This window comes from Perna viridis, chromosome 10, assembly GCF_037379345.1.
Source record: "Perna viridis isolate PV_CMFRI_1.1 ecotype Kerala chromosome 10, ASM3737934v1, whole genome shotgun sequence".
Classification (NCBI taxonomy): Eukaryota; Metazoa; Mollusca; class Bivalvia; order Mytilida; family Mytilidae; genus Perna; species Perna viridis.
In genome coordinates this window covers 11,855,209-11,872,549 of record NC_142454.1, presented here as the reverse complement: position 1 = coordinate 11,872,549, position 17,341 = coordinate 11,855,209, and the positions used below count along the sequence as shown (strand labels likewise).

The 17,341-nt window shown below is 31.7% G+C and overlaps 2 protein-coding genes across 6 annotated transcripts; both read left to right on the top strand.

The window, feature by feature from the left end:
- Nucleotides 1-2,158: 2,158 nt before the first annotated feature.
- On the top strand, nt 2,159-7,619 carry LOC148604539 (uncharacterized). 5 transcript variants are annotated; one of them, XM_088549191.1, is made up of 7 exons: nt 2,159-2,291; nt 2,986-3,206; nt 3,656-3,796; nt 3,932-4,119; nt 4,508-4,542; nt 5,246-5,566; nt 5,726-7,619. In XM_088549191.1, exons 2-7 carry the CDS (start codon nt 3,006-3,008, stop codon nt 5,914-5,916), a joined length of 1,077 nt encoding a protein of 358 aa, XP_088405317.1. In that variant the 5' UTR covers nt 2,159-2,291; nt 2,986-3,005; the 3' UTR covers nt 5,917-7,619. The 5 variants fall into 5 exon arrangements, with proteins under 5 accessions (XP_088405317.1, XP_088405320.1, XP_088405319.1 ...); XM_088549193.1 differs by having other exon boundaries at nt 2,203-2,287; XM_088549194.1 differs by lacking the exon at nt 3,656-3,796.
- LOC148604538 (uncharacterized) lies at nt 7,487-15,798 on the top strand. Its single transcript, XM_088550194.1, has 7 exons — nt 7,487-7,508; nt 10,204-10,400; nt 10,735-10,875; nt 10,971-11,158; nt 12,008-12,328; nt 13,509-13,556; nt 13,777-15,798. Exons 1-5 carry the CDS (start codon nt 7,487-7,489, stop codon nt 12,045-12,047), a joined length of 588 nt encoding a protein of 195 aa, XP_088406320.1. The 3' UTR covers nt 12,048-12,328; nt 13,509-13,556; nt 13,777-15,798.
- Nucleotides 15,799-17,341: the final 1,543 nt, after the last annotated feature.

Genomic DNA, 17,341 nt, shown 5'->3' with positions numbered 1-17,341 from the left:
CATATCATGTTCATCGTTTGAATATAGCTGAAATATTGCTGCTCGGACGTTAAAACCCAACAAACAAACAAACAAACAAACAATTGTTATATTTATATCCCTTTTCCTTCCAAATCAAAACATTTTTGAAAAAAATCGGAGCATTTAGCACAATAGCGAGGATGCTAATCGTTCGGAATCGACGAAGATAAGTACATATTCTGGTATTGATCATTTAAAACAGACAGAGAGCGGGTGGTTTTAGGACGTCTCGCATATTCTAGACGGTCGATACATCAGCCACCGCTTTATTTTGAGTATGAAAAGCTCCGTTCCCCATTAGGAAAGCTTATAATCATATTAAGTCGACGAAAACAAATAATTGCGATATATTGTGTATCTTATATCACTGCATCGTTTAATTGTAATTTACGTATCTTCACATCGAGTGGAGGGAATTTTTTAACGAAAAAATTGATGATGGCAGAACTCATAGAAAGTAAAGATGAGCAATGGTTTTTTTACAGCGTGAATGTGAAGTGTGGAGTTTTTATCGTGGACATATAAATTATTTCTTTCCGTTTTTGGTGATTTCATTAACTGTAAGGAAATGCACCATTTTAAAAAAGTTGAATAACCATGATCACATGCCTACATATTAGTATGCGATAAGAATAGTAAATACCACTGAAATTACGTAAACCACGGACAAGCGATAGTATTTGTTTTTTTTTATATTGATTCACATTCATTGTTGTTTAATTTACATAAATTTGAATGCATAATATTTATAAGTATTCGAGAAGAAATTGACAGGCAAACACAACAAAAGACACAAACTAACTAAAATAATAGAAGGAAACAAAAGTAAATGAGCAATTCGGACTTGCAAAACTTGCAGCATGGACATGGCGCACCGGTAGGGTAAGCGTCCTCTGCTTCTCTCTAAAAACACCCGCCGAGTTGCTCATAAAAAGTCAAGTCCAGGGTAGACGAAAGAGGAAAGGAAAACTATGACACGTTGAACAAATTGGTTTTCATAGCACAGATGTATTCTCCGTAACGATCCACGAGTTCATGATGACGATCATAAAACTTTTGTAGTGATGACTTCAATCTTGTAGCAACATAACCCTGCACCAGAAACCTATTTGTTAGAATTCTAGCGCGATACAAAAAGTTTGCACAGTCTCGGCAAGCTCTGACATAACGTATGGGCTGTGATATAAACACTCCATATACAGGTGCTGAACGGATGCAGCCACAGATGAAAGGAAAGTTAACAATTTTGAATGAAAAGTCATTGAAATGTCTGAATTGCATTTATATTGGAAAGAATGGCACATATTGTAAATAAATTCTCCAGGTCTGTTATGTTTGAGATATATATTGGCATAAATACATTTTTCTTAGAAATTGAAAAGCTTTGTCAATCACGATTTCAAACAGTATATACATATATTATGACCGCTTTAATCAGTCTTTTCTGAAAATCCATAGCATACACCAGGGAAAGTTGCGATTTGGTAATTTTTGTAAAATTATTTTCATATGCACCGAACGTGGATAAAATAATTAAGCAATCACACTGTTCACAGTATTGCATCTAGATTTATTCTCAAGGATACATTACAAAGTTTATAAAATGTCACTTATTACCTAGTTTATAATTTAATCAGTATATAGTTGTTTGTCGCCAATTAATATCTCAAACATAACAGACCGGAAAAAATGATTTACCAAAAAAAAATAAGTGCCATTCTTTCAAATCTAAATACAATTCAGACATTTTTCCTTCATATCAACAGTGAAGGTACGGATAACTAGTCTGAATGATAACTAACCAACTTCTCTAACATTTAATAAGTATTATATGTATATACGCTAATAAAATGGACTGTCTGTATTTTAAGACTCCATGCAGTTTGGTAGTTTACAGAACTATCAATTATCATTAATATATTCAATTACTCTTCACGCAAAAAATGAAGATGTTGACGAAATTTAGTAAAAAAATGCTAATTTAAATGCATGCTAACAATCTTTATATATCGATTTAATGTCATCACATTGGATTTTCCCAAGTCTATTTTTAGTTGCCGTTTTATCGCATATAGCAAAATAAGTCATATAATTTTAATGTTTATATTTCTTCATGTAATAAGACACTTATAAGACAATTTATAGCATATACTGTGCATATAATGCAAACACTCTTGACAAACAAAAGCTAGTAACAAAAACAAGCCTACGTCACGACATGACTTGCGCACTGAAATATACTAGGTGTTGTTTATTTTTCTTAATTGTAGGTAAGAAATTTAAGTTTATATTCTATTGTATAATTCTTAATTGAGAAATTCTTTTGTTTTTTGTACGTCTATGGAACAGCGATCAATGATTACAACAATGAACACATCGACGCGCTATTTATATAATCCATGCATAAATTATTTATTTTTAGACAAGTCAATAAATTTTAATGCTATATATCTGAAATATTTATCAACTGTAGAAATAAATCAGGGAATATATCGAGACTTACATTAACGTTAACTATGAATTGTATATGTGATAATATTCTAGTTTTGCCCACAAAGATGTTTTGGACAGCATATTTGTAATTATCACGAGACGACTTAACATTGAGACAGGTCATAGTGACAAATCCACGTGACTATACTTTTACTTTTACAGGGATAATTAAGAGTTTTTATCATTTTGTCTCCTCTGTTGTCATGGTCACGTGTGTAATGCACTAAATATGTTTTATATGTACTTATTGTCTTTGTTACATTCAAAATAAGCCAATAAATATATCGTTCCTGGTTCATTCATACGCTGGCAATGATCCAACACGAATGGAAATATTTACATTGGTGGTAAATGGAGCGAGACAGTATAAACAGTACATATTGAAACCATAATAAAATTTTCCGATGACTAAATTTTAAAATGTACTACAGTAATTACATGGCATCTAAAAAATAATTTACGTAATATTAGGGTATAATGAATGGAGCTAGATGGTGACTTATCTGATACATGTGACGGGTCAAATTGTGGCGGTGTTACTATTATCGACAACAATATACAGAATCAGCTCGTTGTCAACAGAGAATGTGGGTTCTCCGTATTGCGAAATTGGAAAAGAATATTACTTCATTAAAAAGCAGATATGTAAAACATGTCCAAAGTGTTCCAAAGCTCCGGATTTCAAGACCTACGTAAGTTGTATTTTAGTACTTAATATATAAAAAAGCTTTCAAACTGTAAATGCAGCTGAAAAAAGCTGAGAGAAATTTAAGCATATAGCTCTAATGGTAATTGTAAATCGCGAGTGTTTGAAATGGCAATTTCGTAGATATAAATAATAAGGGAAGTAGCCACAATCAACTGGATTTTTTTTATCATCAACTATGGTCAATTTAAGTAAAGATTAGAAATAATTCACAATAAATGCATCTTTATTTGATCAAGTACTTGTTATATAAAAGGCTATTCTACCGCAGATATTTCATATTTGAAATAAATAGGAAGGAGTTTTTGCCAGTTAATCATTTCAGATGATTTGTAATGTCAGCCTGCCATTGTTATTTCCCATGCCTGTTAAGAATTTTGACATTGGTTGAATCTTCTTGCTGCGATATATAACAATTAACTTCCCCTTTTTTAGCACATAAATGTTAGTGAAATTAATGGAGCTTTAGACTGCTATCCGTGCTATTGTAAACCTGGAAAAAAGGCGTACAATCCTTCAACTCAGCGGTGCGACAGATGTAAATGTGGTCTAAACTCTCGGGTTAACACATCTGTGGTATGTATATATATATATATGAGAGAAGTCGTATAAGACGAATAGAAATTAATGATTAAAAAAATATTGCCAGGAGTTTCAGTAATGATATTTCACAAGCTTACTAATATCTAATTCTGTAACATTTTTTTTCAGGAAATATTGACAGATCGTTATAACGGGGGACTAAATTGTTATGAGTGTCAATGCTTACCACATTTTTTCTCAAACTACCGTACGCATCATCAATGTGTCAGGTGTATTGACTGTTCGCAGAAAAACAGAATTTATGATAAAAAATGCAGCCCTGATAATGACGCTGAGTGTGGAAAATGTCTTGATGGGTAAGTCCCTTGTTTTATACTGCATTGAATAATTTAAAAACATATTTATGTAAAGAATTGAATTCATTACTTGCTTAAAAGTATTTGTTTTGTTGATTGTTAGCTTGCCTATACTATTAATACATCAGTGTCATTGAGTGATACATGACCCAATAAGCTGGACACTGAATGACTTTAAAAAGAAAGGAACATTTTGTCGAAAATAGTGTGCAAGGACAAATCATTGTTAAAGTAGTTTTTATACAAGTGTACTACTGAAATTGAACAGTAGTTACTAAATAAAACACTACAAGGGGAGTATTTATGAATGAGATGGAAATTCAAATTTGAAATGACTTGAAGGTTAGTTTTCTATACAAGAAAAAAATCACAAACACTTTTTTTGCAGGTTTATGAAACCACGGTTTGATAACCTACCATGCGGTAAGTATATCATAATAATTATCATTTAGTTCTTTACATTTTGCTTTCTAAGTTATATTTTTTTTCAATGAAGTTGCATCTTCAAGGAAAAAATTATTTCAAATAAAATTAATTTGAGTCAGACTTAAAACTGAAATTCAGATGTATTTTACACCTAATTTATTTACTTTTCGTGTAAATTTAACCTCAAATGGTTTTTATTTAAAAAGAAAACAAAAAAAAAAAAAAACAAAACAAAACAAAACAAAAAAACATAACGTGAAATCTCCTTGACACTTCATTTATTTGATTCGCATAGAAAAGATTCATGTTTAGATTCATGAAAGAGTTATCAAGTGAACCAAGGTTTTAGCGGTAATCAAAATAATGTAATCCATGGACAAAGGCGAGGCATGCACAACAGAGAACATGAAGTAACTAAAATAACACACACAAAGTAATAAAATGCAATGAGCAACTCGGTCTCCACTACAAACTGTGAGCATGGACCAGATGCACTGGTAGGTTAAGCGTACACTGCCTTTCGAGACACCCCTTCCCCGAACCCAATTTGCTCATAAAAATTCAAGTCCCAATATATACATACTTTTGATTTATTTGTTTGAAATGCTATTGTTTATCTTAGTGACTGATACTGTGCGCTAATACTATACTATAAATCGTGCATTTGTTGACACTGATATCCTTTCTGTTTTATTTTAAGTGAAAAACACGACTGAAGTTGTATCGACTGTACCAATGATAATGGCTACCAAGATTCGAGATGATAACTTTCAAATAACATCTCCTACTAGCAATGGCCACAAATCGGAAATAATCCTAAGGATAATCCTGATAATATGCTCGTTTATCTGCCTTGGAGTTTTTTACATGTTATATAAAATGTTTCAACTTCCGTGTTGCAATGAAAATTTCAATCCATCTTCAACTTTCACATCCGGTGAAACAATTTCTGCGAGGTCTTTAATAAAGAAAGATGAGACAAATACAACTAATTCAACACATGGCTCAATAACACCTTTGCGTAAGTATAAAATGTATATTCATGGCAATATTCAAGCGAAGGCACAATATATTCAACATTTTAACCCACATTTTATCGGACTTTGAATTCAATTTTGGGAAAGTAGCCGGAGTTTGCATTCCGTACGCTCTGTTTTGATATATTTGATTTTTGTTTCAGTCACTACTTTACAGTTTGGTTCCGCAGAGATTGACGGGGAAAGGACAGTTCACCAAGAGGTATTGGCAATCCCAGATAAGAGCAGTGTAATCGTGGTCGCTAACATAAGACACGCCAATAGTGTTCAAATTGGAGATGGCAATAATACTTATGCTGAAAATGGCAACGAACGGCAACATCAGCCATCCTGATGTAAACATTACTAGCTATAGCATATACATTAAAAAAAGGTCATTTATTGAATATTGCATGGTTTCCTGCGAATGTTGAGATCACTTTTCAGTTTGTTGAATAAGACACGTAAATTTAGTAAGTAAGGGAGAACAATATTATACAAATAAATGTATTAACAGTGAAATTAATCGACGGTTTCTCATTTTTGGGAGTTGTTAATATGCTAAAAATATACATATTTCTTGTCGCTTCCATATTATATCATGTTTTGCATGGCAGGAGTTTTTAAATCAGAAACTTGTCTTTTGAAACTGCTGTGATGAGAGTTAGGATTATAATATACAGTTTCTAGGGTTCCTATTTCATTTCATGATAAATTATATCGCTGGGAAACAACCTATGGGGTTTTATTATTAAAAAAGTCACATTTGATATAATATGACTACAATTTAAAACTTTTAGTTAACCATAATTCGTCCATTTAAACAGTATTAGTAATCTCAATATATGGGAATTTTAAAATTACTACCCTCTTAATCGCATTAGCAGATTTTATTTGTCGTAAAACATAAATCTTTGCAAATCAATTAGGTACATGATTTTGTTTAAGACAGGATAATATTTTATGAAAATTGCCGTTCTTAAATGTGATTTTGTTTTGTGTTTATGAAAGTTAAAAAACATTTCAATTTTATTTATTGAATATCGCATAATTGAATACGATCTCCACCTTCACCTTATAGGTACATGTGTTGATGTTTTTGTTTGTGTATTCCTTACTTTTATATAATAATACCTTTACTGACAGCACAGAATATTTACTATTGTCTATAAATAAACTTGATTTGATATGGCTAGCTTATTTCGTAGTAAGTTCACTTTGGACAGATCTCACTTTAATTGTATAGAAAATAGGTTTTTAAGTTAAAGGCATTTTCTCATTTGCATGCATCTCTCCTCTGTTATATAGCGTGCAAAAACATTTATTGTTTACATATCTAAATGAGTTAGTCTTTATATATGCAATGAATCCTTTGTCAGCATGAATCGAATGTATATGCGTGTTAACAATGGAGCTTGTGAGTTAACATATTAACATTAACATACAGTTTATACAAAGTCTACGTTTCATCTTTTACCTTGAAATTCTCAGATAAATTATTGGTCAGTATATATGAAGATTTAATGTGGTCAGTTGATGTCTTGTATATGTCAGTTTTATTTCAGAGGATGATTAATACTTTCCGTGGAGAACACGGACCCATTTATTATGCTTTTATTGATATACCATTTTCTGTAGTGTGGACAAGAAATGTGTGATCCAATATTTAAATGAAAGTATTGTTCGATACTGTATGTGTTAGGTGTTCTATTTTTTTTTTTAAATATTTCTTTATATTGTTTTCATTGATATATATTTTTTGTCATTTCTAATTTTGTATACTTTCTATCTGCTTCTACGACATAGTCTAGAGCAAAGTTTTATAGTCGTTTTAGTGTTCCATTTGATGATGCTTTACTTGTGTGCATGAAATAATGATACGAATGGATTACCATTTTGTATGAATGTCCCATTGAAGTATAAATATGAAAGTTTTGTATCGAGAAGGTACAAACGGTGCTGTCAGTTTTGACTGTAAGGTATGCCTGCATGGATAACTAAAATAATTATTAATACAGATGTACGTTTTATAAAATAAAACTACATATTATAATTAAACTTGTTATGTTTTTATTTCTTTCACCATGTTATCTTACTATTTAATATATTTGGAGACTTCTTTTTATAACAAACATAGATCACAATTATTGCAATTCTTCGTTTACTCTTGATGATCTATCTGTTAGCAATGTTTACAACGAAGCAAGTTCGATATTCTGAAAAATTCCATGAAGTTTATTCATTATGCACTACCGGCAATAGCTCGGGAATTTTCCCAACAATCGGGTATATTCTTTCAGGTAACAATTAACAAGGTTGAAATCAAGCAGTATATTTCCATAGTCATCAAACATTCCTAATGGTCGTGTTTATTTATGTCTGTCTCCACTCACTTGGAACAAAATCAATACTTTCATTCTTTGTATTAAAGTCACGGCTATATTTAAAGTTTTTAAACCGAACTTATCGAGTATAAAGTGTAAACATGTGTCAATCAATTCGGAAAATAAATCGAAATTTAATAGTAAACATAATAAACAGATATAGATGTATGAAAAAAAAACATGCAGTTTTCTACTTCAAGTAGAAGTCATTATAAAAATCAGACAGGAGGTGGTTCATTCATATAGAAACCCCACAAAATTCACTTATTCAGCAATAGATCACATTACCAGTCTTACCTTTTCATGTTGGTTTGAGCTTTTGAGATTAAATGTATATAGAATGTACATAAAGAAGCACTTTGCACTTTTAGTAATTGTTCTTGATTCGGTTTGATTTGGATCATTTTTGTGGAAGGTAAAAGTGTATTTTTCTCAAAAGTACAGATCTAAATACAAAAAGGACTAATGTCATATCAAAATATAGCATAGACAATCTTCTGTTCTCTTTAATTACAATTATCATTATAGCTCAAATGATGTTCTTTTTCAGTTTTGCAAGGTAAAAGCGAAAGTGATTAGTCCAAAGGACCGATTTTATATGAATGATATGACATTAATTTAAATTATAAATACAAAGTATAAAACACTTTAAATCATTAACAGATATAAGAAGTGAAAATTATAGGTGTTTTAATTGTACATAGTATGTATTGTCAACAATGTGATTGTGAAAACACGTTACTGTCACATGTTTGTTTTTTCTATATATTTGTATTTTTAGGTTTCCATTTACCTCATTTTAGTGATTATGACATATAAATCACTGATACACATGAAATCACAAATTTGTCAAAATAATAAGACTTAATATGTTGCCTTAAGCGACAGAGGAAACAAGATTTGATACTAGTAATGATACAAATCCACTTTGAAACATTGAATATGTTTCTCTATATATAGCCATACCGGAGTTGAACCGACTGAAACAGGAATGTTATTTGACCTGCAGAGAAGATCATTGCAAATTACGTTGGTTCTTAAATTTATAGTCTTTGAAAGTAAGGAAATCTTCAAAAGTTAAGTTTTCTTATACATAGCCAGTCCCGAATGCGACTCACTGGGAGTCACATGACTTACTCAGGAGATCGTTGAAGAGTAATCAAGGGAACCAAGGTTATAGCGGTAATAAAAAAAATGTAATCCAGGGACAAAGACCAGACATGGAAAAAAGACACACACAACAAAGAACATAAAGTAACTAAAACCATACATACAAAATAACAAAAGTAAATGAGCAACTCGGACTTCACTAAAAACTGGGAGTATGGACCAGGTGCACCGGTAGGGTAAACGTCCTCTGCTTTTCTAGAAACACCCTCCGAGTTGCTCATAAAAAGGCAAGTCCAGGGTAGACAAACGAGGAAATGCAAACTATGACCCGTTGAATAAATCAGTTTTCATGGTGCTGATGGATACATCATAACGATCCACGAGTTCATGATGACGACTATAAAACTTCTGTAGTGATGACTTCAATCTTGTAGCAACAGAACCCTGTTCCAGAAGCCTATTTGTTAGACTTCTAGCGCGATACAAAAAGTCTGCGTAGTTTCGGCAAGGTAAGTTTGTGAAATTTGAAATTTTTGAAGGTAAGGAAATCTGCCTGTTTGCATAATTCAATTTAATTTTATATAAAAATAATTTAAAGTTAAAAACTACAGAATTTTGACTTTGCAAGTTGGCAAAAAATTCATCATTCTTACAATTGTTGATTTGTTTATCCGTCACTTTATTTCTAAGTAATTAAAAGAATTCAATTGGAGATTGATTGTTAGACGTGGATAAAATTACACAAAATATACAATTTAAAGTAACTATTCTTTTCTCTTTCAATGCCATTGAATTACCGAATATAGGAAGTGTACGCTTTGTGTACTATATATTAATATCAAAACCATTACGTAAGAAAAAAATATGCATTATATACAAAAGAAACGTAATAATGTCATCAACAGGATGGAATATTTTGCCTGACGATAGGAATATTACTATACCACGAATGAGATATTTTGCCCTGGCGTAAATCCAATAATTAATGGAAATATTATAATAAGGTTATACGAGATGCATTTCGTAAAGTAAACTAGTGTAAGTAGAGCAGAGAACAACAATGAACAGTGTATTTTTCCAATTAGATAAAAAAGCACTTTCCAAATTGTTCCTTTCATTGCAGAAAGTGGAACTGCATGCATAACTAGATGGTTACAATCTGATAATAATAGGTGTCACAAGTCTGCTGCCAGCAACTGCGGTGGGTTTGAAGGGGAACACCAGCCTTGGAATATTCAATTCTGACATTTTCAATTGCAAAATAGGGAAACAATATTTCGACACTGCAAAAAATAAATGTCAAAGATGTCCTCAGTGCCCTAAAGCTCGGAATTTTCGAAATTACGTGAGTGCTTATAAAGATAACAGGCTTGCATGTTTCGATGTTAATGACTACCGATATATGTGCGATTGGTTTGTATTGATTCTTTATAAATACCTATAAAATTAGGTAACTTTAGACAAAAACAAAGGCACTGATTTGCTGTATGTTTTAATGTTGACTGATTATACGATGATGAACATACTAAAAGGTAAGTTATCCTGGCAAATTTTTACTCCGCATAGTGTGCGTAAAAGGTAAATTAAATATTGCTACATGTTTAAAAGTAAATAATGATTCATCCTTACACTTGTTGTCATTCTTACCACTAAGATTACTCCGCTTCTTCTTTCTGCAGCAAATAAGCATTAGTGAAACACACGGCGCATCAGATTGTTACCCGTGTTATTGCAAACCCGAAAAGAAGGTCTTCAATCCGTTTACTGGGGGGTGTAAAAGATGTCCAAAATGTACCAACGGCCAGCTTAACAAAACTGTGGTAGGTTTCATCTTTATTGCTTAGAATAAGTGTTATTTTAGACTTCAGTACTCCATGTGTACTCAAATGTGACTCATTTACATTCCCATTCTTAGAAAATACCAGTTGACCGATATAAAGGAGGGTTAGACTGTTATGAATGTTATTGCAACCCGAACTATTACAAGAACTATTTAACAGAAGATCAATGTGTATCCTGTACTAATTGCTCTGCAATGAACAGGCTATTTGATCAACACTGCAGTAAAGACAAAGACGCTAAATGTGGGAGATGCATAGAAGGGTAATTATTATTAATGTAAGAAACAGACAGGTCCTTGCGCATTTACTAACTATAACCTTGGTTCCCTTGGTTACTATAATAACGCGCACTAGTTCGTTGATTCTGAAATGCATTCAGTACAAACAGAAGACGCTATTGTCATAATATAGAGTCAAGGTTTTGTGAGGAGAGGAAAATAATTGTGTAGCATACGGATAAAATGACGGGAAATGTCGATTCATATGTGTTTAGCAAGTTTTTCTTGAATATCTTTAATAAAAATATATTCTGCACTTGCTAATTGCAACTTAAATCGCCCATTATACAATTTTTACCGAAATAGCGTTGAACAGATGACAAATATCCTACCATAGCAAAAGATGTAGAGCGACGGATAGAGGAATTTAATTCGCATGTTTCGTTGTATTTGTATGACTATTTGTAGCAATTTGCATTTAGCAGAAAACAAGGACATAAACATGACATTAAACCGTAAATCTTATTGTATCTGTGGATCATAAGATGTGATATGTGTATCGTACAATGTCTATAAAATATGCATTTAGAAATGTAATGTCGCTATTTTGTTTTCCCATTATGTTTTTCTGTTACCAGATACACAAAACCAAAGTTCTCTGTCCAACCTTGTGGTGAGAATAAAAATAAATTTAATATCGTTGTTTGGAAAGAAAATATTAAGCCATTATATAATGTCTAATTACTTATCTAATACCTCGTTAAAATCATAGGTAAAGTTGAAAACTTATTTTATGTGTTTTTCAATCTTGCTTTATCTTATCTATAATTTTTGTCGTCTTTGTTGTTTATTGTGATAATATAATTATGTACTTTTATTGTATTTTCGTTCAGTGATAGACACAGTGCATATTCCGCTGACAACAACAAATAATCCAAGAACTCTTCATATGCCACTTGAGGTAACAGTGAATGAGATGAATACTACACTGTCTTTCAACTATATGCCAAAGTCCCAGATAATTATAGAGGTTGTTCTAATGATAACGTCTGTATTGACATTGGGGATCATATTCGTCATATACCGAATTATACGGAGACTACATTGCTACTTGAACGATGATCTAGTATTAGTATCTACATCTGAAAAAGCAGAGTCAACAACAACACCCTGTAACCAGAAACAAGAAGGACCAGTACTGTCAACCCCTTTGTGTAAGTTTAATTAATTTTGTAGAAATTAAGTCTATTTGAAACCACGTTATAAAGTTATTATCCGTTGTATGCAACAATCAGCATGTTTTCTTTATTTCATATTTACAGCACTGAAGAATTTTGTAATAGAGAAAATGGAACTCTTATTAGAGTTCTTCTGATTATACAATTGGCAGTGCGCGTCATAAAGTTTTTACATAATTTTATGTATACGATAGCAGTTGGCCATGGAAGCCGCTGATGCTGCAAGATATGCATGTATGTCAACCCAGTTTTTGTGTGAGTTCACATTGCAAGTGCTTTAGCTTTTACTGTCCTTGTTTTTGCCTTATCTTTAATATAAATATATGCAATGTAGTTGTACTTTATTCTGTTGTAAACATTGTGGATCATTCTTGTTTCCCTTTTTGACGTTTTTAGTCACGTGTTTGGGTTTTGATGTCTCAGAATTGGCTTTTGGATTTGATGCTTGGGTATTTTGCCAAAAAGACAGCATATAATCATAACAAGAAGAAGCAATATCGAAGATAAAAATTAGGGACAACACCAACCAGGAATAAGGACGATATGGTGCAGAGGAAGAATGACAAAGATCCAAAACAAAAGTAATACAGAAAAACAAAACAAACAGCACGTCCCCTCTTAAAATCGTGATGAGTTCCGTGAGCAATTCTTACCACTTAAAAGACATCTAACGCACCAATCGTTGAATGCGCATACCTGTTAGAACGAAGGTCATCTATATGACAGTTGGAGGTCCCTGATAATTCTAGAAACTCCACGTCAGTCATTCATGTTACGGTGATGCCTGGAGAACTAATTTGTTATTGTAACTGTAATACTTTTGAAATCATGAGCTCAATAAATTTGATAGGTATGTCAATATTTATATTTATTGCCTGGTAATTTCAACGGCAGGCAATTTCATCCTTGATAATTTGTTTAATGTGACAGCAGACTATGATGATGTCAAAGAAACTGGTAACCAGCTGTACCTTTTTTCTATAACATGAGCTAAAGTACGACTGGAAACAGAAAAGCAAGGTTTTTAACATAGGTAACAGGTCACCAAAGATCAACTTAGTACGTCCCAATTTCGGCGCAACGCAAATGCTACTTTCTATTTGGCTTCCTCAAAAATTTGCTGGTAGTTCAGGAAACGCTGTTTTTTCCATTGCAGTTGAAAATCTCCACAAAGTCCACAATCATGAAGAATGTAATGACAAAGGTAATTATAATATGTTTAAAATGTGATTGTGCTTTTTTATTGACTCATAGACACATTAACAAACTGATTACTGTAAGTGAACTGCTGTGTGTATTATGTTTTCCATAAAGTTTAAATATAAGATTTAGGAATCAGTGGATTTGAGCTGCATATTTATGACTTATTTAATGTACCTTGCCAGATATTGTTTAATTGCTACATTATACTTACATTTGTTAAGATGGTGGCGGAAATTACGATAGCGAACCCATTCAAAAAGTGGCATCATCAAATAATGGATCAATATATGTTGTTGTGCAGAAAGGAGACAACAATAACATAGTTTTCAACACAGCTGACGACCAAATGCCATCCTAAAAAGAACAGTACGTACCTCTGTTTATCTTTCAGTCAAGCACAATGTGTTGATGTTACGCCAACACAAACATATTTGATTGGTGTTATGCCATCACAAACATGGCTTCTTAACAGAATTGACAGTTGTCTCCATTATCATGTCAATCGATTAGTTTTGATTATTTCAAATGTAAAACATCTGTAAAATAATTCATAGGGTTCAAATATTGATGGCATTAGTGTAAAAAAAAACAAAAAACAAACAAACAAACAAACAAACGAGAACAAGCCAAGTAAAGATGGTAAGAATAGCATTATATCTTTAGTAATGAGGATCTTAGTATAGTTTTTTTTTGGGTATGATTATTAAAAGCTATGTGTCTCGCTCTGTTGTATTCTATGAGATGATCAATATTATTATAGTAATACATTATTACGTATTACCAGTATTGTTATAAATGATATTGCGTGTGTAATGAATGTGAGATATTATTTGTTTTAACAAATATTGCTGGTCAATTAGAAACAAGAGTGTTAGATATACTAGTATGATCGTTTAGTATATTCATTTTTGTGTATCTATTTATACTGAAGATACTACTTTTTGTATATATCTTTTTTTCAAACTTTTTATACACCAATCATGTTTCCAGAGTGTACAATGGATTGTTTGTTGTTTTAAAAGTGTAACTACTGGTTATTATTTCTCTGTTATCAAAATAAAAAAAACAATGTTCAAATGTTCGCACTCATCACTGAAGTACCCTAAATGGTTTCCATTTTTTAGCTAGTTGTATATATTTAAAAAGTATTTAATAGTTAAGTTGAAAATGAATTTGTGTTGTACTTTAAATTAAACACGCATATCATTCGAAGTTTTTAGGTGATTGAATACAAAAAAAATATAAAGCATCTAATGTGTAATTTGATAAATCTATTCCTGATTGAAAAGAACAAAATATACAGAAGGCTATAAGAAATTCACACCAAATTGGGCTACGTGAAATGTGCAATTTAGTGTTCAGAACATTTTGCTGCAATTTCAAATAATTTACCCAGACGACTCAAATTAATGTCCGATGGTTACATGGCATAATTACATCATTCGATTAGCAAAAATTGACATAGACTATGACAATTCTGTAGCTAATATTTCAATTGTTGATCATTTATCCACTAGAAAAGTATCCTAATTCAGTGTCGGAATTACAAAATTAGTTTCAGTTGAGATATAATGTAAATTATGTAGCTGAATAATGACTTTTACCATTACAACATGTAAAAGTCTAAAAAAAACTACCATACTATCATAGCATACACATGTTATAAAACTAAGCCATTCATGCCAAATATTGGAATTTCTATATATTACCTTTAAATGAACACAACAACACATTTGTATTTTTCCTAAGTCTTGAACGGAATAGGTAAATTTCCATTGTCAGCATGTTAAAATATCCTTCCGTACAACGTCGTCATTCTAATTAGACATTTAAAAGCCTTTACCTGTCTCGCTTATGAAAAATCAATACTTGAAAAGAGATGTTGTTTACATGTTATCGACATAAAACTAATTATAGAAAACAATTAAAATTTTAATCCGACGTATGTAAACAGATTACATATAAACCCATTATATGTTTAGATATCAAGTGTTAAAACGTCTACTCATCAACGATACATCCATATATTTTCATGCAATCAGATATGCAAAACAAACAAGTATGAAAGGGGAAATAACTCTAGTGGTTTTATTTATCAAATGTCGTTTTTAAGGTACTATAGATGTTAAACTTTTTAATTTTTCGATACTTCAATGATATCAGGTATGTCGGTATTTTGTTTTTAAAAATGTATTCTGGATCTAAGTAAACCATGCTTTTATTAATAAAACATAGAATATAAACCACAGTATATGCTTAAGGCAACTGAATAAAAAAATCTCATCAAGCTTTTCTCTATGTGTGTAACTTGGGGTCGGGGCCTTACAGATCATCTTGAGAAATAACTTATTCTAAATTAGAGAAAATCTAGATATGAGCATGCAACTTTATACAACTTATCGTTACAATAACCTGAATAAAAAAAAACCATAAACTTTTGTTGGTGTGGCATGTCAAACAATGTTTGTGATACTTAATATTGGTTTGGGTTTTTCTTCTACTGGAACAGTCATTATGTTCAGATACATGATTTATTTCGACTAAATATCAACATATTACATGTGTTACACAATTTATAACATACATATACACAATATAAAATACAAATATATATTGTCTATAAAATTTTAAAAGTATAAAAGAATTGAACTGTCAAAAATATAGAACCCAAGACGTTGATATCTAATCAAGGATGGCCCATGAAAGCTAAATAGCTTATTTACAAGGGGGTCCTCATAGAGTAAAAATCTTAGAGGTGAACAAAAAGTATAACAATTCAAAACTTTGGCAGGATATCTTGAAAGGAAACAAATCACTAGTAATTATAAATAAAAACTAAAAACTTTAAGAGTCCAAAGAAGAGTTCATGGCTGTTGACCAAAGGTAGTGTCCAGGCGGCAAGCGCCACTCTGCAACAGTAACAATGGTCCTCATCCAGTACTCATCTTCAAACACACAAAGTACTGACGTACAGTAAAATCTACTGTATTACAATATAATAATGAAACTATTTATGCCGAGCTTGCTTCAATTGATCAAATAAAAAAATCTTTTACTCCTAGTTTGAACGCATCTGAATTTTTTAAACTCTTTAAATTTGCTGGTAAATTGTTCCAGTCTTTGATTGCATTATGATAAAAAGATTGAAGAGTTGGCCCCTTTATAATAGGAACATAAAAAATATTTTCACTAGATCTGGTAAAATGGTTATGACAATCTCGAATTCTTGTGAAATTACAATTCATATAAGATGGTGATTTTCTATTAAATATTTTATAAACATGGTTTAACCTCATTTGTCGTACCCTGTTTTCCACATTAAGAATACCAACGTCTTTAAATATATTAAAATCTATGCTATGTCTAGAGTCCAGGTTTTTAATAAATCGAATGACTTTGTTTTGAACAACCTGAAGTTTATTTTTTAATTTTTTATTGAGACCAGCATACCAAGATGAACATGCATAGTCGAAGTGGCACTGAATAAGTGCCACACTCAGTGACTTCTTGGACTCCTCTGATAGACATTTAGCATTTCGGTACAGGAACCCCAGTCTTGAGCTAGGCTTTTGGACAACATTTTTAACTATAGGCTCCCCAGACAAGTATTGGTCTATGTTTAAACCCAAATATTTTAGGCTTGTCTGTGAATCTATTGTATGGTCGTTGCATTTTACACTAAACCGGGTAAGTTTCTTTAACTTTCTTTCGGAGCCAAACATAATGCATTCTGTCTTACCCAAATGCAACGACAGTTTATTGTCCACCAGCCATCGACTACAAGAC

Excerpts from the sequence above, each read along its gene's own strand:
- LOC148604539 (XM_088549191.1), top strand. The coding sequence starts at position 3,006 with ATGGTGACTTATCTGATACATGTGACGGGTCAAATTGTGGCGGTGTTA. Across the intron at positions 3,207-3,655 it reads CTCCGGATTTCAAGACCTAC|CACATAAATGTTAGTGAAAT; the intron begins GTAAGTTGTATT and ends CCCCTTTTTTAG. Across the intron at positions 5,567-5,725 it reads TGGCTCAATAACACCTTTGC|TCACTACTTTACAGTTTGGT; the intron begins GTAAGTATAAAA and ends TTTTTGTTTCAG.
- LOC148604538 (XM_088550194.1), top strand. The coding sequence starts at position 7,487 with ATGAAAGTTTTGTATCGAGAAG. Across the intron at positions 7,509-10,203 it reads GAAAGTTTTGTATCGAGAAG|ATGGTTACAATCTGATAATA; the intron begins GTACAAACGGTG and ends ATGCATAACTAG. Across the intron at positions 11,159-12,007 it reads TGTGGGAGATGCATAGAAGG|TGATAGACACAGTGCATATT; the intron begins GTAATTATTATT and ends ATTTTCGTTCAG.